At 35.0% G+C, this 20,115-nt stretch overlaps 2 protein-coding genes across 3 annotated transcripts; one reads left to right on the top strand and one right to left on the bottom strand.

The window, feature by feature from the left end:
• Positions 1-51: 51 nt before the first annotated feature.
• LOC131792146 (uncharacterized) lies at positions 52-2,699 on the top strand. Of its 2 annotated transcripts, none has more exons than XM_059109519.2 (5): positions 52-110; positions 175-211; positions 324-381; positions 1,151-1,224; positions 1,445-2,699. In XM_059109519.2, exons 1-5 carry the CDS (start codon positions 57-59, stop codon positions 1,567-1,569), a joined length of 348 nt encoding a protein of 115 aa, XP_058965502.2. In that variant the 5' UTR covers positions 52-56; the 3' UTR covers positions 1,570-2,699. The 2 variants fall into 2 exon arrangements, with proteins under 2 accessions (XP_058965502.2, XP_066025695.1); XM_066169598.1 differs by having other exon boundaries at positions 1,442-2,699.
• Positions 2,700-3,183: 484 nt separating this feature from the next.
• On the bottom strand, positions 3,184-19,028 carry LOC131792135 (inositol-trisphosphate 3-kinase A). The gene is made up of 9 exons (XM_059109507.2): positions 17,671-19,028; positions 11,102-11,204; positions 10,055-10,195; positions 9,309-9,381; positions 8,646-8,694; positions 7,802-7,951; positions 7,251-7,352; positions 6,328-6,399; positions 3,184-5,670 (listed from the first exon to the last, which is right to left on the bottom strand). Exons 1-9 carry the CDS (start codon positions 18,469-18,471, stop codon positions 5,476-5,478), a joined length of 1,686 nt encoding a protein of 561 aa, XP_058965490.1. The 5' UTR covers positions 18,472-19,028; the 3' UTR covers positions 3,184-5,475.
• Positions 19,029-20,115: the final 1,087 nt, after the last annotated feature.

The following is a 20,115-nucleotide window of genomic DNA, read 5'->3' as shown; positions in this document are numbered from 1 at the left end:
TCGAGCCAGTCTCTCGCGTTTGGACCGTGAAAAACTGGTACTCTAGCAAAAACAAAATGGCGTCGTCAGCCGGTCGAACTTTACGAAGCGCTTCTCGCTTAATTTTACAGGTAAATTCGCCATGATGATTCCTTGTATGACGTTTAAATACTGAAAGGTCGTTTCTTTTTTAAGGCTGCAAGCTCACAGAGTGGACGGATTGCGTCACAAGGTATTTGTTCCGATAGTAAATCGGAGAAAGTATTGAGCACTGCACGTGTGTCAATCCATCATGCTAGAAACTTTCCCATGTTTAATCAGCCTTGCGATATTTTATTTTTAAGCCGGAAGCCCAAAACTACAGACAGTTCGGGCTCTTCATCAAGCTGCAGGAATAAGTTTGTGAGTACAAGTTGTCAATAGATATTCCAGAAATTCTTTTGCATCGCTTTATAAACACTGTACAGCCAATCAGCCAAGATTATATAATTTACTTCTCTGGTTCCTGTTCTCTTCTCCTCGGCACAATGCCCCTATCTTCACTCTCTGCTCCTGCCTTCCCAAGAATACAGAGAGAAAACATTTCCATTCTATGGGATGTATACATGCATGACCCAACGTTGTCCGTTGTGTACAGAGAGTGCTTCGATCCACAGGAGCAATTAGTTACATAATAGTGAAGCGTGCTGTTATTAAACTTGAGTAAAAATTAGTACAAGCAAACTTGTTGACTGATGAAGAAGAGCTACAAATGAAGACCTTGTCCTGTAAGTCTAGTGCCAGTTTCCTTGCTCCTCAAAAAGTTGTCAACCTAGCCCCATTGTGAACCCATACCTCTCTTATTTTGGGTCAGCAATACTGTATTAGGCGAACATTGGTAATATTCGCTGGGATATTTAATCAAACAGCTCTCATGATACACAGTAGCCAGCAGAGCAGGCATAATTTTGGCGAGCAAGTGTGTAGTGTTTTCTTTGTGGAAATTATGGCTGTCATCTTTGATTTTAATGGCAGTAGAAGGCTGGGTAGAGAAAGAAATTTGTACCAAGGGGGTGAGCAATGGTCAATAATAAGGAGAGGGGTGGGGGTGATCACTCACAAGCTTTTCAACGTTGACTCGCCCTAATAAGATGGTATGTTTAATTTCTTGTGTAAAATGCATTTTTTTCAGAGCAAGACAAGCCCAGAGGACTTTTTCTGTTAGTATATCAAGGACAGCTTCTGCTTGTGCTATGATGAGTACAGGTCAGTCCAGATGGTAATTTAGTTGTTGTAAGCTTTTGTTATATTCAGGATCTTGGTTATCAATTCAACAAATTATATACCCTTCTGGGGATGAAAGAATCTCAAGTGAATGCAATTCTGGATTACCCAAGTCATGTAAACAATAATTGTTCTGTTGCTATTTCCTAAGTGATTTATTGAAAAACAAAAAATGATGATCTTGGAAATATTTTGTTAGCAGCTTCACCAGTGTCTACCTGTGGATCACTGTTATGTACTGGAAGCAGCTCAGATATGATGGAAGTATCTGCTAGTGAAGACGAGGGACTAGTGATCGAGGCGCCGGAGAAACTCGACGATTTATAACATTGGTTTTCCTTACATACAATAACTGTTGTATGTAATTCTGTTATTTAGTTACAAATGCAGTTTTATTGCTGTCCCTCAAGACTTCTTCTGATTTGACATTTTGCCAGGATTTCTTAAATACAAACTATTATACATTTTTTGAACCAGAGTTGTGCAGGTGGATTCAGGAACTCCTGAAGTGGGATTTTTTTGAAAATTGTATAATAAGAGGTTGTGTGGAAAAATCCTCTCAGAAAATAGTGATTGGTGTTACTTAACCTTTTTACTCCAGGAAGTGATTAACAAGTAACTTCTCCCTTCAATATCCATGACTATCCAGCAAACAGGTAATGAGAATACTCAAACTGATCAGGTAGAAGTTGTTATCTTGATCTAACACCAAATTCTCATAACTTATTTACAAGCAAATGTGAAGCAGCTAGAGGGGAGAATTAACAGTCAGATCCTGGGAGTTGAAGGGTTAAGTGAAGGTTTCATTACAGCAGCTGTAGTGTAATTTTTGTCTGGGCCATATGAATTGAAATGTTGATCATTTTTTTTTTATTCAATGTAAAAATCTCTTCAGGAGCAGTATTATTGAACAGGAAGTTCATTTAGGAGCATTAATGTAAGCAGTATGAGCAGTAGTATGAAATTTTGTGGAGGAGGTAATCACACTTTGCAATCAAAGTGTCAGCCATTGTCAATGACTTCTTCAAGATGTTGTACTGCAGATGGATTTTTTATGTTTAATGCTTGGCATCATGTTAAAACACTTTTTTTAACTTTAAAATTTGTTGTTAATGGTAGTTTTCTTTTGCATGTCATTCTACTTTTTTTCCTGGATTTTTTTCTGTGTTTTTGGTTTCATAGGGGATTATAAGGTTAGGAACCCTTGTGAAAATGATTGCTAAATTCTTAAATCTTAATTACAAGTCTTTGCAATGTTTTATAATGGATAGAAATTCTCCAAGTCTGTTCCTAGTATGGTGTTTATTGTATAATTTAACTAGACAAGTAATTGTTATTTATTGTAAGTTCTCATTGCCTTTGATACTAGTATATGCTAGCCTATGATTTTCTTAAACGCTTGCTTGCTCACTGTGTATTTCATGTTTCCATCTCATTAAAAACAGTAATGAAAGGTAGTTGTCTTGAAGTTGTTATCAGATACTGCTCCAGCTTGTGGAAGTTGTATTTTTCTAGTTATTTCATAATTATTTATTGGTGTTTCATAATATATTTTTTTTCTTCCCACCCTTTGTCACTTTCTCGAAAGACAATCCCTTGGTCAATGAAAATTTTTCTGAACCTAATTTTTTCCATTTAGTGTATTGCCACAGGATGAAAAGGTGAGCATTTCTCCTCAAAGACTATAATTTCTTTATGTTCTGTAATCTTATTTACTCTAATGTTCTGGAAGTGACCACCCCTTAGATGCAGCAACCCTTAAGTAATGCTGCATCAAATAACTATTGCAGGGATGCCTGCTTTTTTTTCCCAGCAGTGCCGCAAGATATTAATTTTTCACTGTTCTGTTCCATTCCATTGTTAAACAAATTGTCCTGCACCCTTCATTGGCTCTTTTCCTTGTGTCTGGTAAAGAATGCAGTATTTTATTATATTTCTGCTAGAAATTAGTTTGAATGTGTTTATGTAAAAAGATTTAAGCTTGGTGGTGCACTCAGCTGAGTTTCAAATGAGGCTTACATCAGCAAAATGAAACAAGTTTGTACAAAAAAAATTTAATGGTCGTTACATCATGACAGTGACTGAAATTTAACATAATCACCGTGTAACAAAAAAGTGGACAAAAAAAACAGCCCTGAATTTCAACATTAACTGTTAATATACAATGTACATATCTTCATTTATCACATGCACAGTTAATGAGCATTAGATATTTACAAGTCAGAGTATTAGAGTACTCAGTCACAGTAAACCAAAATGCTAACGTTTTAAATAAGAGGTCAGAGTTACAGACTAAGAAATATATTCTTGACAGAGTTGGTTTGACCACTTCTCAAATAGACAATGTACATCTTGTAAATAAATGAAACTGTAAATTGAATTACTTTGGACTATTTTGAGAGACAGACTGAGTTGTCTCTACAAATGCAGTATCTCTTTAGCCTATTTAAGAGTGCCCCTTTCCTGAACAAAAAGTAGGGATGAGGCAGGGTAAAGCGGCCATGAGTCAATTGTAAGAGGTCTCTGACTCACTATGTGGCATGAAAATTTTGCAGTGGTTTTAATAAGCATCAACATTGGCATCAGTTCTACTGAAGCAAATGTTTGTGGTTCACAGTGACTGAAATTCCACTTGGGAACTAACACTTTGAAACCATCAACAGTGAAGGAAACAGCTTATAGCTAGTTGAGTACTGATGATGTTAAACAATCTTCCCCGGACAACTGAAATCCCTTGTCAAACTAACTATGACAATGAATATATTTATTCTTACTGATTATTTTCTAAATTGACTAGCATTTAGCATCGTTTTAATGACTGCAAATTTTTGCCTAACAAGCCAACATACAGCAGAGCATGCGCAGTTGATGATTTTGGGGGAAAACAGGAAACAAGTAAACATCCTTAACCTTTCACACCTAAGATCTCCTAAGTAATTCTCCTTACTGTCTGACATACAATTCTTATGATGTTAGTTTGGAGAATTTGGCATTGGATCAGTTATTGATAATCTCTTAGTTGACATTTTTCTATATTCTCATCACTTGTCTGCTTGATATTGTATTGTAAATTATTTCTATGGAATTAAAGTGGTAAAACGTGCTAAATCACAGCATTAATATTGTGGTACAACACACCAGCCCTGTATTTTCCATAGTCCATCATTTCAAAGTCCATCATCTACAATCTGTGAAAAACTAGTTGACACATTGCTGCTGAGATTTCAAAATTCGGTTTATCATAGCAATTTTCTTCCTACATGAAATACCCTTACTGCCTCACCCCCTCTTCCATGTATATTGTAGGGCTTTGTTTTCTGTGAATATACACTGTTGAATAAAGGAAAATGTGAATTCTGGCAACCTGTGGTTTAATGTCCACTAGACTTCAGAGATCCCTGAATTTCCTTGCTATCTCTTACAATTCTTGTGTTAAATTGTCATGACCTATGGTATTTTGCCTAACGACCTAGAGAATATTCTCGAGTCATTTCAAACTGTAACACTGCTCTAAGGCAGGCTGACAATGTTTCAGGTTACTGAGACAACAGAATAAGTTTTCAAGGTGCACTATCTAGAAACTGTCTAAAGCATACAGGTTGACTCCTCACCAGCAACATAATAATTCCTTGGAGGAGGTTAACACAGTCAAGTGTCAAATAATTTTTTCACAGATTGTATGTAAACATTTCCTTCTGGATTGCCTGATTCACAAAGGATTGGGATGGAAGAGCTCTAAAAGTTCATAGAATTCTACAGTCTATTTCTATATTTTTCCTCTCTCTAAGGCCATCTCTGAACAGTAATTTTTTTTTGTTCCTTTGATCTCACTCCTAAACAATAAGCCAGTCTACCAACATGAAATGTTAGTTGTAATAACCTTTGACAACAGGTTTTGCAGTCTTTACAGCATTCACAATTCCATGATTTTCACTACTTTTCTGCTTTAAGAACTTAAAAATATTAATTGTTTGAACTTTACTACCAAAAGCATAGGGCCCCTCCAACATACTATAAGTATGATGATTTTATATCATTTTTACACCAAAGCATGCATTCTATGACTTTCTTGGTAAGCATTACGACTTTTGTAACCACTTCCTTCCATTCCTCAGTCTACATTGAAACAAAACCTACATATAGCACATGCATTCATTGACAGATATAATTTTATAAAAGAGAATTGTCAACAATAATTACTTTTAGCTAAGCTCCTACAATTCAGAGTAAAGATCATCTTTGTGACCAAATGTCAACCATGTTGTCCAAACCCCATAAGTAACCATCTTCATGGTTGCCCTCCTCCCAAGGCGTTCTGTGATTCAACCACATTCCATCTTGAAGTGGGGTGGTTTTACCAAAATCAATCATCCACACGCTGGCCCGGCCATCTGCATCATGGACGAATAACAGTGAACTACCAACCACCTGGAGTGTAAACAGATACAACAAATATGTTTAGTAATAACATTACATCACAAAAAATGAATGTCTTCAAACACCAGAAAGGAATTTGAAAATTTTCAGAGTGAAAACTGAAAAATATTTTAAAATTTATCTTAATGATGATCTAACAAAAGTAACTGCCAAAGGATTGGCAGAATCTTCCAGACAGTACTGTGGTAAATCTTATAAGTACAGGCTAATATGGAATGTTGCAACTTTATTATGGCTAGATTTTGTAGTTCTTAGGCTGTTTAGCAGAAGTTGTTTTCAAAGGGTCTTGAACAGTTTTGTAATGTTTGTTTCACAGGCACACTCCATTCCACCCTGGAATGGGCAATCCTGACTGCATTACATTGCAAGTAATTGCCAGCCATGACATGAGCATGTTATTCTACTAAGGGGCTACCTGGATGAAGTGTAGGCCCCCAGATACCCCCCACACCCATATTCCATCTGTGTGAGGTAGTGAGTTAAGAATTAGCAAGACTATTAACATGATTACATTTTGTGCAAGCCTCCTTGCAAGCAAACCAATTTGCAAATGCTGAAGTTGCTTAGTTTAGGGAGAAGGATCTTCAAGTAAGGATAGTTTATACTTAGCAAATTACATGCAAGGCAAGAACAGCATAATTCACTCACCTCATGAGAGCGAAAGAATGGTGAAGATTCTAAAGTTGCTCTTATAGCTTTTAGTCGTCTTATATATTTTTTCTAAATGGATAATAAACAATAAATGAATATCAGGAAAATACTCCCTCATTATCAATTCATTGAAATTAAGAAAAACTAAACAAGAAAGAAGACGTAAAACTCAAACTTCAACTGTACATACATTTTTGTCAGAGCAAGTCAATTCCAAAACACTGTACAGATCAGGGCCCAGTTGTTTAAATGCAGATTAGTGCTAACCTAAAGTTAAATGTTAATCCACGTTTTTTTGTTCCTTTGTTCAAAAGCACCATTAGGATAATTTTCTGTATTCTTTTTAAAGCACTCAATTATCAAATTGCAAACAGAATAAATTTATACTGTATTTCCTTTAATTTAAAGCTTTAAGATCAAAAGTCTGATTTCACACTTAGAATGCATTATCTTAATCCTTTAACTCCCAGATCAAATTTGTAATTCTTCTTACTGTCAATCATACAATTCTTATAATATTAGTTCAGAGAATTTAGTATTGGATCAACTAATTATCCCCAAATTGATATTTTTCTTTATTCATGTCACTTATCTGCTTGATACTGTATTTATATTTTAAGGAGAAATTCTGTCTTGGTCACTCATGGGAGTTAAAGGGTTAACCCAGCCTTGAACAACTGCACCTACAGTAACAGGGGAGGGGAGGGAGGGAGGGAGGGAGGCCATTGGGGGAGGTGGCTATTGGGGAAGGATAGACAGCATCTAGAGTGATTTGTTCCACTAAAACCGGTCAGTGATCTTTGTAAAATTTGAAAACAATTTTAGTTGATGCTTCTCTATCCCATCACATTCTTTAGGATTCTGTGCACAATTTCACTTCATGGCAGCAAGAAGTTTTTATACCACTACAAAAAACTTACTCTTATCTGTTCATCATCACCAATAAACTCTGTAAAAACTTTATCAACATCTTCTTTTGTTCTTGTTTTCTTAAAATCTTTGTTGGGCTTCTCATCACCTTTCTTCAAAGAAAGGGAAGATCAAGATACAAGATTAACACAAAGTTATATAAAAACCTTAACATGCAATAGTAAGTCAATACTATACAATCATCACATGATGTGTGTTAGATAGAGTAATGCAAACATTTCCAAGCAACTAAATTAAAAATTTGTCAATTGAATTCTGGACTGAATAGTAAAGCTTTCACACATTGTGATTAGGTAATTATTTTCAAGCCATCATTGGAAAAGCCCACTAATGCAACAATGGTAGTAACTGTAAGAAAGGTCTCACAAATCCCCCCCCCCACCCAAGAAAGGAGTGTTGCTTTGCAACAAACAATCACATTGGAGACTAAAATAACACCAGTCCAATCCTGCTACTTTCAACACTGTGTGACTATTTGAAATTGTTCCAAAAACTGAGAAGCTTAGAAACAATCACTATAAGCTTAAAGTGTATCCTAAACCTTAATTCCTTCAATCCTGAAACCCAGGCTTGAAGTTGAACTCAGCTGCTCCCTCCACTGCATGTAACGTGGCTTGGTTATTCCACCTTCCCTCTTTTCCTCCTCAGTGGGTTCACTGGGGTCTACTTCTACCATCTTTTGGAACAAATCCTACGAAAAGAATCATTGTTATTAACAATTGGAAAATGTAGAAAAGGGGATTCATTTTTTCACTCCCAAGATGTAATCTTCAGTTCTCAACACTATCTGCCATATATTTCTCATTAATTCTAAATTAATCAATGTAACAAATTAACAGTGGTTTAGCATGGTCTGTATGAGGCACAGCAGTGTGGGTCCACTTCCAATTTTATCATTGCTGATTAGAGTACAGACCATGCTAAACCACAGTCAATCTTTTTTTTTTTAAACCAATGACAATAACAACATCAAATGACTGACATCATGACATGTTGACCCAAGCAGCACTGTCTGTACTCTTATTCACAATGGCAAATTTGCCAATTAGATTGCAACATTACCTCCAACCAAGGTAAAATTATATTTGATTGTTCTCAAGAGAGGACATCCTGTCACACTTACTGCAGTTTCTGCAGCATGAGGCAACAAGAAGTACTATAACTCCCACTCCAGATGGGTGGCCTGTCCAGCACAGGGTAACCCATCTGAAGAGTTCCCCTCCCAAAATTTTTCAAGCTTCCAAGAAAAAAATGCAAAGACCCTGCCAGAGCTTAGTGTCACAGCCTGCACCTTTCATTCTGAGTCCATTACACTCTATGTACACATGACTACCATCTCCCCTAAACTTAAAAGTTGAGTAAATGGCTTATTAAGTGGTACTCACTTTTCTGGGTTTTGACTTTGCCTTTGCCAATTCATCTTCTAAGTATGTTCTGAAAATCAAAGAAAGCAAAAAGATTTCCAGTCATGGTCATAAATTAGAGTTAAGTTGACTAATTAAGATAAAACACTACAAAAAAAAAAATGAGTACAAACAAAGTGGAAAAAAAACTTACATTGATATAATGCCTAATTATTGTTATTATTATTATTATTATTATTATTATTATTATTATTATTATCATTAATGACTGTATAACTGCAAAATCAAATAACTTGAAGACTTCTAAACAGAGAACTACGCCACGCGCAAATTTAGATAAACTGACTTGAAAAGTGATATTGCATAAAAAAAACTGGCTTTGAATACAAGAGGACTGCCAAATAACATGCAGTATAAGAAACATGTGAAAAGGTGTAACTTACAAAGAGAAACGCTAACAAACTCAACAAAAACACAAACAAGGAGATATGAAAAAAAATAAAGAACAAAATAAATAAAATTTTACAAAGTTCATGAAAAACAATAAGCAAGCAATTAGATCTTATAAGTGTTGCTCACATGAAATCATATTACTGATAATCTCTCCTGACATTATAGTGAACTAAATAAAAAAAGTTTTCCAAAAGATATATATTAGGCTAGGATGACAAAATTAAGAGGTACCTTGTTCCCATCTTACAGTCCATGACAGATGGAGTTTCAAATTCTTGTAGTAAATCCTGCATTTCAAGATATCCTTTAGATTTGTCAAGGACAATCCGATGAACACACAAACCAGTTTAAAATGATTCTTAAAGAGGTAAACAAAATTGGCAGAAAGGAATATTTCACCAGCACAGGGAAGATTAAGAACTTCTTTGTCAACTCTCTTAAAAAACAGCTCTCCCATGTACGTGTGTCCACAATATTTGTAGGCAATGATAGGATGGCAATGCTGAAGGACTGGTATACAGTTGACTCTAGCCCTGTGGACACCTTGCTTTTAAGGACACCATGCCATTGCAGACAAGGGCCAGCCCCCAGGCGAAACGCATAAAGAAAGGACTGAAACAAACTCACGTTGTTATGGATTCTCACTATTATGGAAATGTAGGCACTTTCATGCCCTCCCCTCCCCCCAAGGTGCAACATTTGACTGGCATGATATACAGCAACATTTTGAAAAAGGAAAATAAATTAAGATGCCAATTTTCATCTTGTAGCCAGATATTTTGCTGATTTGTAATATTTCATATGTTTAGAGACAAAACAGTTTTTTCCTCTTGTACCCAGCTATTACCAAGTCACTATTATAAACACTAAAACCCCCCCCCCCCCCCCACAAGGGTGTCCGCAAAAGCAGGAGTTGACTGTTAACTATTTTTTTAATAAACTCCATCAGTTTTGTCATTTTATAACTGAAAGGATACGTTCTCCACCTTTGTTAACTTCTTTCTTGTATTCAGGGATATAAGGTCTCAAAATGTCTTTCATTAGCCTCACAAGACATTCTCTCTCTTTGTCTGTGGATTTCTTTAGAATTGTGCCATTTTCTCCTGGTTTAAAACACCCTTTGATAATGAAAACAAAGCTGTCATTACAAGACAGGGCTCATACTCATTTGAACTTTCCCATGATCTTTTCCCTGATTCTTTGCATGGTTTCTATGAACTTCATGGGAGAGTTAGTTTCCAAGTAATGCGAAAAAGATCTTTAAATAATAAAATGAATTTCAGTTATTTTCTATGAATTTCAAGGCCTTGAAAAGACATATAGATTAGATTTTAGAAATTTCCAGGTTTTCCATGCCCCATACAAATCCTGCAACAAATTTCACAACAGATCATTTGATCAAGAGCCCAGCATACTGATCATATGACCACTGCACCTTCCACAAGTAGAATGCAAAACAAGAACTAATAGTGAGTTGGAGCAGTTTGTAATTGACTGTTGAAAACGAAAAGTAATCAGAACAGCCAATCATATCAAAGGTTCACATTAATATCAGCCTATGAGGAGTCACATTTAAAACAGACAAACTACCAAGGTGGGCTATGAAGTCATGATTGGTTGTACCTTTGTGTATGATTGGTTGATAGAATAGCTTCTGGAACAATGATTGGTTAATAGCAATCATAGAGCAAGGTAAAGCAAACTAATTGAAAGTAGTAAAGGAGGTAAGTTTCTAAAGAAACTGTGGTGCTTTGTTGATGTGAGTTGATGATGTTAATTGGCCACCAGAAAGAGTCTCAAAGCTAATATATTGAGCATTAGCCCTTCGTCATTGTTGTGATAGGCTGACAAAGGGCTGACAAAGGGCTAACACTTAGAACATCAACCTAAGAAACCCTTCACAGTGGCCAGTTTACATCATCAACTCAGCTGATAAAAACCAAATTATCTAATTGAAAGAAGTCATGAATTACTTCAAACACTTAATATAAAATTTCTCTAAGAAGTAATTCCTTAACACTGACCTTGATGTCCAGCTAACTGCACCCAGGGATACTTCTTTTTAAAGTTCTGTACAAATGGAGACCAGTGGATCATACTACGAATTTTCTTCCAGCGTGAATGGGTCTGCAAGGCAACACATCACTTTTAATCAAAATAAATTAATACAGTAAATGGTTTGAACCCAGGGGTAACATGTAATAGTGTAGTTTGATTGTCCAGGTGAGTGTAGTCCTGAGAAGGACTGTTGTTGGTACTGGTGACTAACATTTTGACAACCTGAGCGGAAGTCATCATCAGAGACAAGTGAATACTTGTTGTCAGTCAAATGTTCTTAGTATGGTTTGTATAAACTGAATGGTCAGCTTTGCCATGATGTTATTAGCTGTAAGACTCATTTTGACATAGGTTGGTTGTGATTAGTCGGCCTCCATCTAACTCTGATGATGACTTCTGCTCAGGTTGTTGAAATGTCAGTCACCACTACTGACAACAGTCCTTCTCAGGACTTCACTCACCTGGAAGATCAAACAACACTATTACAAAATAAATTAACACGATCATTACATTAAGTAATATCACATTGTAAATCTACGAACATGCTTCTTAACAGAGTTACAATAAACATAAACTACTGAGTCCTGCTTTCTGAGGGGGATGGAGTTGGTTTGTAAAATATTACTCGTCCCCAGTTATCTCTTTTTTTAAATCAAGAGGCGCAGACAGGGGGGAGGGGTAGATGGCATGGATGAAATCTCTCTCCTTTCCCTTCCACCCTTCCCTTAATGCCTTTGTTGCCTTCAGCTCTCTTGTCCCCAGCTATCCTATGGTTTTAGAGATTGATAAGAGACACCAGGAAATAAGTCAGGTACTACATTTGCTGCCATCAAACTCATAAAGAGTGAATTTTAAAGCTTTCATGAATAAAAATATAACCAATCCCCAAAAAATAATTATTAATAATTAATTAATAATAAATTAAAAACTTGATGACAAAATATTCGTTTTCTGTGTGAGAAAATTTCCAATTCACATCACTTAACCACAAATTCAACTGTATAATGGTTGTACAACAACATTACTGGAAGTTTTCATTTGTCATTTACATCACCAGCAGATAGCTTTTGGTATTTTACTCAAATTTAGAGGTTGATGATAACTTTGTTAGAACTTGAATTCTGAGCTTCATGTATGTGTAAAATAAGCATAAAAAAAAAAATTAGTTAAACATATGACACAGTACATTATTGTTCCAAAAACAAAATCTACTTTCAAGTGTGGGATGCAACTAAGAGATTGGAAAACAAAAGAAGATGACTTGCACTTGTGGAACAATAGAAATCCTTACTGAAAAACATTTTTCAATGCTTTGAAACTTAAAATGAAATGATACACATGAACATGCAACTAAAATATTAATCTAAAATCTGCAAAATAAAACGCATTTCAAGGTAAATGAATATTAACAGAAGTGAGCTTAAAAAATTACATTTTGCACAGTTTTAAAAGGTGTTTCAAAAAAGTGAATTCACAAACACAATTCATGTAGCACAGGATTGTTACCACAGCTGTAACACAAACACTTTTCACACCCAGATATTTTTAACTCATTGCACATTAAGGAGGTCTCAAAGACAATAAAAAAAATATTTCCTTTAAAATGTACTGACTGTATATCAATTTCTGTGATGAGCAAGGTAAGATTAACTGGTTAAAATTACAACACAGTATCTTCAGGTGTGAGAAATATTCCTTGCTGTTTGGAGGCCATCAATATTTCAAAAGTTTGAAATAAAATCTTTCCATATTTGTACATTTGCTCATCACCCATTCAAAAGCTTTCTGTGTAAGCCTTTTAAAATGTGAATTGGGAAAAATGGAACACTACTGGATACCTCTTTTAATTTTTGGTCAAATTAATAATATCTTGGCAAGACATTCTCTCTAAAAGATTTCAAGGTAATGTTAAATTGAATTGTTAAGATAACCTAGCTTTTCTAAACTAACTAATATTTAATCTTCCAAAATGTCGAAAAGAGATTTTGTATGTTCAAGAAACCAGACTGTTTATCTACAAGCAGGTGTTAGAACTGAATCATAAAATGCACACAATCACCTATTAGGTTTTTTTGAGCACAAAAACCTTATTAATCCTTAAGGGAAAAACTTTTCACCCAAGGGAAAAAAAAATTTACCTTCAGATGATTTCATGGTTTGTAATAATCTGGTTGCAATTGTGGAAAAATACAACTTATAAAAAGGTTGTTCTTTATTCACATTAACTGTCTGGAGAAATATTAATTGTTATGTAAAATTCCCCCCAAGAGTGACCTGAATTATAAGCAAGAAACAACTATAATGACAAATGAATGTAATTTAAAATTCATATACGTGTGGCTGGGCTTTCAATGGCAGGAGATCTAATGACCAAGGTTCCGCACAGTTGAGTACCATCACAATACAAACATCGACCTGTAATTACCGTAGGAGGAAGTTTGAACAATTGAAATTTCATTTCCAAGTAACTGCCGCCTGGACTCACACCAAGTTACAGAAAAATACATTTGTAGTAACATAAATCTGTAAGCAAAAACAATGCTTCCTAACTGGGAGAAAAATGGTAATTTGAAGGGAAACAAATTATATTCATGGGAACTGAAATACATTATTATTAAACTGTAAGTTAAAAATGCAGATATTTTTTTCAGTTTTGCCACAGATAAAGCATTGTGTTTCAACTTTTCAAGTTACATAAACTGGTAATACTATGATATACATTCATGGGAAAAATCAGAGAGAAAAAATGGCTCATTTCCCACTGATGTGTATGACCAAGAATTGAGGTTTTTTTTTTTTTTTTTTTCAGGAAAATCATTATATCCGACTGCAGAGTGACAGAATAATCCTTACAGTTTTCCATTATTCCATTACTCTTGAAAAATCTATCAAGTAGCCTTAAAAAACCAGGCAAAAATGCCAAAATCCTATTAGGTTTTCATTCCAGAATCCTTTAGGGATTTTCATATTTATTACAGATTTTCATTTAAGGATATCACAAAATAAAAAAGGATTTTGATATCACCTAGAAGATTCTCTGTAATGGGATCTTGCCACAGTCTTTCATAAATCACCATACTATCTATAAAAATCTTGAAAGAACTGTTAATAAAATTGTATACATTATTCTTAGAGATTTTATGCTAACCTTCGAGATCACAAGAAGTGTTGAAATATCCTGCAACCTTTTTTCATATTGAAAACATATATTGGCCTCATAATGCAAAACAAACGAAGGAACACACTACATATCACACTGAAAATGTTTCATGACTCTGCTGCTTTTTAGCATTGAAACACCCCATTCCAATCCAAAAATTTATATTAACCAACTTAGTTACATAATTATATGTTCAGACATGTCAGATTATGCTACTGAATGTATCAAACCTTCAGATGTACATGCAGAGGTTGTAAAATAGTTGCAATGATGATGAATGCTCACCAATTTAATTTGTTTAATATTAAATATGTTAATAACTGCTACCTCTTCAAAAAGCAGTAAATATAAAAACAACACAAAAATGATTTTCTCAATGCGCATTAATAATTCCTAGCTTTAGAAAGGACACTAAACCAACTTGAGATGTTACGCGTGAATAAATGAAAAACAGATAATTTAGCTAAAAAGAAACACTTATTTAGAGTAACAATCAATTTTTAAATGCTTTTCTTTAATTCAAAGTATATAGTTCTTTAATCTTCATTCTTTCATGACACCTTGGTCTCCAATGACTTCTTAGAAAATCAATCAAGGATCCGAAACACATTATCAGTCTCGTTCTCATTGGCTGTGACAATTACACAAATTAAAATTCTGCACTTATCACTTAAATCATCTTGTTTGAAAATTGCATATTTCTGAGTTTAAAATAGATATAACTTTCAAATCACAAAGATATCGGCAACCTAGACGTAAATACCTTGGCAACGCATCAAATAGGATTTAAAAGATATCATTAAATAAAATTTTGCATGAATCCTGATAGTGTTATATAACTATTCTAAATAAAAATGGCTATTACAAAATACTACATGAGCTTTGTAACCATAAAATCACGTAATATATATAATAAAACCAAATGATTATAGTTTTACAAGGTAAATGTGAGACTTGCTAGAAATTACATAAAACATAACATACAAAATAAAATTCCACATTCTAACAAAAGGATCATTTTAAAGAGATGCCATATTTAACTTTGAAAAATTACTCCTTTTTCAATAATTTAAATTCACTTATTAATCAAAATTTGAATAATTTGAAACTTTAGTTTAATGACCTTTTATTACTCCTTGTGGAACAGTTTCTGTCACAGCTGACTTACACAGTACTTATAATTTTTTTTGCATGCGAGTGTTATTCTATTCAGCTTCCATCATGCACAAATGCAATACCACACCATATATAAATTATGTAAAACTTGCTATGACCATGAAGGGTTTCAGGGTTTTAACATGTTTCTACAAAATATCTAGCCTGTGACATTTCTAATATTGCCTTAAAACACATTATCTGCATTGCAAGTATGTTTGATGTTGTCACAATTCACAATCAGTTCATAGTTGTTACATAATTAAGCTAAACAGATGAACTACTGTAATCTGTCATATTCTGCTGTCTACAAAAGCCTGAAAAATACTCACAACTATGATATTTCCGTGCTTATTTTCTCCTTAAACTTTGCTTGAGATGTTTTCCTTAGCTTCAATTAATTTACACACATGTATAATTTGATGCAAAAATCATTTTGTGGTTAGCTAATAAGTTTTGCTGTCAATCTTGTTAATTCATTTTAAGTCTTTTTTTTTTTTTTTAAATCATGTCAATGATCACCAATGCCAATAATAAAAAAAGTTCCTCTTATATATTTCTGCATGTGAGATGAAACACAATTAACTACTATCAGCTTGCCTGAAGTCATCAAAATGCTACCACAATTTATCTCAACATAATAAAAAATTTAAATTATTCAAATTTTACAATTTATACTTCTGCATGCAAGATGAAACACAATTAACGGCTATTAGCATGCTTGAAGTCATCAAAATGTCACTTTTGACTAAGATTTTTTAAAATTCTATTTTGGCAAAAATGGCAAGGAAGATTTGCAAACAAAATATTGCCTGCTTGATTTTGGATTTAAATGAGAGACAGTTACTGTATTGTTATATTGATAACAAAGTGACTCAGGTCCCTTCAATTTAAGAATTTTTTTTTTCTTGTCAGTCAAATCACAAGCTTTCTGATTATCATAAAAATGGTCAAGCTAAAAGTTCTTTAAGATGGTTATTAATAATTGCTAGTGTTTGTAAGTTCAAAGCACTTCAGTCTGCCAAAATTAGCAGCCTCAGTTGCAGGTGGAGGTATTTTTAAACCACAAACAAGGATATTTTGTAAAACAATGATTGCAATGACCTTGTGATTGCTACAATTCACGGTATGATCAAATATCAAAAGAGTAATTTTCATCCCAAGATTACAATGTGACCTAATTATGTGATCACAGGGAACATCTTAGCACCTATCTGCAACGGAAATTGCAATTTGATATTCTACCCTAACACACAAAAATAGCAAGTGCTGTACTTAAATAAAGCGAAAATCAAGGGCATACAGAATATCTAAATTCATTGGCTATGCATATCTTTGTATTGTTCACAGAAATGTTCAAATTTAAAACATTGGAATAGTTCAAACTCGTATAATATAATGATTTTCTGTAATCGTTCTCTCAAGGTGCTTTACTTTGTAACCGATAACCGATGGAGAAATGAGATTTTAACACAGTGCGAAAATCCTTAGGAAAGCACGATCAAGAGGCTTGGGTAAACTGAACTGTATTTACATTTCATATCGCTCTTTGAAAAGTTTTGCTTCAAAATATTTCATTTAATTATAGATCGAGAACGATTAGTTGGCGAGCCAAAAGTTTCCAACCAAGTGGTAAATGACGTCAATCGCAGCTAATGACAAATGATCGTGACCAACCCTGCGGCGGTTGGAAATAAATAAATTGACAAACGTTTCTTACCATCCCATTGCAAATGTCTACGGTAGAAGTTAAAAAATTATATATGTGAAATCTGGGGTTGCTAAGGAAAGCCCTACTGAACGCAGCTAAGTCAAAATACGCGATTGAGGTCAAAACAAACTAGAAGCCATTTCGAAGAGAAATTTTGGCCACTTTGAAGTAATAATAATAATATTCAGGAAATGCTTACTGAGATAAACATATTTCATAAGAAACATCAACAAAAGAAGCCTTCCTTATCCGCAGTGCTGCCAAAGCAAATAAACACTGAAATACTCTAAGTAAACGGTCACTATTTTATGAAATCAAAAGAGACCTTATTTAAACGGATGATGAGAGTATTTCATTAAAATTTCTAACCTGTGAACAAAACAATTAAACAAACCGGCAAAATTCACAATAATTGTGCAAGCAAGGCAACATGAGCGAATTGCAAAAAGTAGTACACTTGGTAAATAAAGTGACTGAATTTTCAACAAGTTTGAGTTTTGTTTTGGTACCTTATCAGATTTGTCTTCCAATGGTTGTCTCATTTCATCATCTGATGGTTCATCGTCGGTAAGGATCTCGTTTTCCGAGCAAGAACCGTAACTTGACAAAGAGCAAGTATCAGTGGAATCTTTTGCCAACATGGTGGCAGAAAGATCACCATTCGTATCCACCATAGCGATGGTTTTCCCTTCATCCACACACTCCTCCATAACAGCCGGCGTTATTACAACTACCGGGGTCGTCACTAACAGGTTAGAGTGATCTAAGCAAATTACATCCTCGTTATCATCTGTTTTATCGCAGGAACTCGAAGCTGACGATCGAGTCGACAATCCAAATTCACCATCCCCCGGGAGAGTTCTACTCGTGAGCGCCAAATTTGAGTTGATTTCTGCACTGAGATCCAAAATGTCTTCGTTGGTTTTCGTATTCGAAGCGCAACAACTTGGTTTAGTTTGTCCACGCTGATCGCTTTCCTTAACAGACTTGCTTGAGTCGGCCTGAAGGGTGCTTTGATTGTTTTCTGCATCAGCATAAGTTAACATACGCTGCCTCAAGGGAGGGGTATTATTTGATAAGTCAATTTCGCCTCCTTCGCAGTTATTGGTTTGATCGCAGTTGTCGGAATGACTGTTTGTATTGGAGAAAACGTGTCCTTTCAATGACGCTATTCGATCGGCCAAGGCTTGACTAGACATTCTTGAGAAGAAATTATCGGTTTCCGAATAGCAATTATACTTGTGAAGAATTTCTTCCACGAATGCGCCCGTCGTAGACGTCGACCTCCATGTTTTTTGACGGTCGCTCATCGCATTGCATGGCCGAGTGGAATGTGTGATCGGCTGACTGAGTTCCAACGGATATTATCTTGGTTCTGAGAAATTTTCGACAGAAATATCGCTTTTGTTTACTCCAGTGCACGCGAGTTCGTTTGAAGATGGCTTATCCTGTCTTATCGATGCGTGTGTTTCCCATTCTTGATTGAAATTAGGCACTGTTGATTCGCTTGACGAGAGGCAAATTTCGAGTTGCAACACACGGTAGAAACTGAAACAATCGATTACTACAACTCTAACCAAAGCCGTGACGACCTCTGTTCCATGGGTCGGTTCCAACATCAGTTAGGTCGGTATTTAACTGAAATCTGTTCGAAATTATTTAAATTAATTCCTTTCGATCCGCGATTTCATAGCACTTTTCGGTGGTAGCCTTGCTGATATGTAGCTTTATGTCACACGTTCTCTTCCCGTGTGTCAACGTAGCAATCAAAATGTCAAACGTATGCCCTCATACCGTATACAACACGAATCCCTGCTGTAAACTCCAAAGAAATTCCACTTAAAGCTACATCAGTATATTCTAGTATTTTGTGTTAGGTTAGAGACCCATTTATTTGCTTTTACAAAAATTTATACTTGACATAAACAAATAGAAAAGACAAGTGATGTGGATGAATGTAAATGTCACTTTCAGTAATGCTTTGACACATGTGATCGATTGTTACGAAGCTTTGACACTTTCAAGCACGCAAAGTCTATCGATTCACTTACTGCCGATGTAACCAACAACTGAATGTAGCTAGTGAGCGCTTGAAGCAAAATTTGTTTTAGTCCGATTGTTTTGGTGATATATGACCCAAATTACAATTTATCGAAAAACGTGAAATTTTGGGGCGATCGAGATTCGGAATTGTCTCCCATTTTCATTCATCAAGAGGGGAGAAAAAAAAAGATCAAGCTCGGAGCTATTCAAGAGGCACATTAAAATTGTTCAGCATGTTGTCTGGCATATATATCGTTATTACATAACTATTATCTTTGTTCAAGTAAATTTCACTAATGAAAGTTTTTTTAAAGGAATCAGCACAGATTCACAATATAATTTTTCGTTTTCTTTGACTGCTAATTAATGCTTTCACTAACACATGCAGTGTCTTAAATATAACATTCAGCTGTCATTCCTCTCTGAGGAAGTCAAATCGTTTGTTGACGGTCTTCTTGTGAGCTTATTTTGAACACACGATGGCTTTTTTCCGATACATTTTCACTTTTTTCTTTGAGTTCTCAGCAGACCCGTGAATTACGATCTTTTTTTACGTACATTACCCTTTCATTCACACCTGAGCAGATCGCTTGCACGCCAGCCGTATTTACTTTCAATTTTTGTATTTTTTCATTCTTTTTTTGTTTGTTTGTTTGCCAGGCGGGAGTTACGAAGGCAAGGTCAATGAGTTTAAGCAAAGCAAACAAACAAAGAAACGAACAAAACGGACAAGATATGTATTTTTTCTGCTCTGCTTCCTGAACCTCCCGCGCAGTCCAAAGGAAACAGAAAACGCTCCTATGCATTATTCAATCGTTAATGAAAAACCGTTTGGGCAGAATTTGCGGCGGCCATGTTGGTTATGCTGACGTCAATTTAGGATTGACGGTTCGCCGCAAAGGATTCAAAAT

Source organism: Pocillopora verrucosa, chromosome 7 (genome assembly GCF_036669915.1).
Source record: "Pocillopora verrucosa isolate sample1 chromosome 7, ASM3666991v2, whole genome shotgun sequence".
Taxonomy (NCBI): Eukaryota; Metazoa; Cnidaria; class Anthozoa; order Scleractinia; family Pocilloporidae; genus Pocillopora; species Pocillopora verrucosa.
Note: the sequence above shows the minus strand (reverse complement) of the source record. Positions and strands in the feature narration are given on the sequence as shown.

Excerpts from the sequence above, each read along its gene's own strand:
- LOC131792146 (XM_066169598.1), top strand. The coding sequence starts at position 57 with ATGGCGTCGTCAGCCGGTCGAACTTTACGAAGCGCTTCTCGCTTAATT. Across the intron at positions 111-174 it reads CTTCTCGCTTAATTTTACAG|GCTGCAAGCTCACAGAGTGG; the intron begins GTAAATTCGCCA and ends TTCTTTTTTAAG. Across the intron at positions 382-1,150 it reads CAAGCTGCAGGAATAAGTTT|AGCAAGACAAGCCCAGAGGA; the intron begins GTGAGTACAAGT and ends CATTTTTTTCAG.
- LOC131792135 (XM_059109507.2), bottom strand. The coding sequence starts at position 18,471 with ATGAGCGACCGTCAAAAAACATGGAGGTCGACGTCTACGACGGGCGCA. Across the intron at positions 9,382-10,054 it reads AGTTAACAAAGGTGGAGAAC|GATATCTTGAAATGCAGGAT; the intron begins GTATCCTTTCAG and ends ACAAATCTAAAG. Across the intron at positions 7,952-8,645 it reads CAAAGTCAAAACCCAGAAAA|GATTTGTTCCAAAAGATGGT; the intron begins GTGAGTACCACT and ends TTCTTTTCGTAG.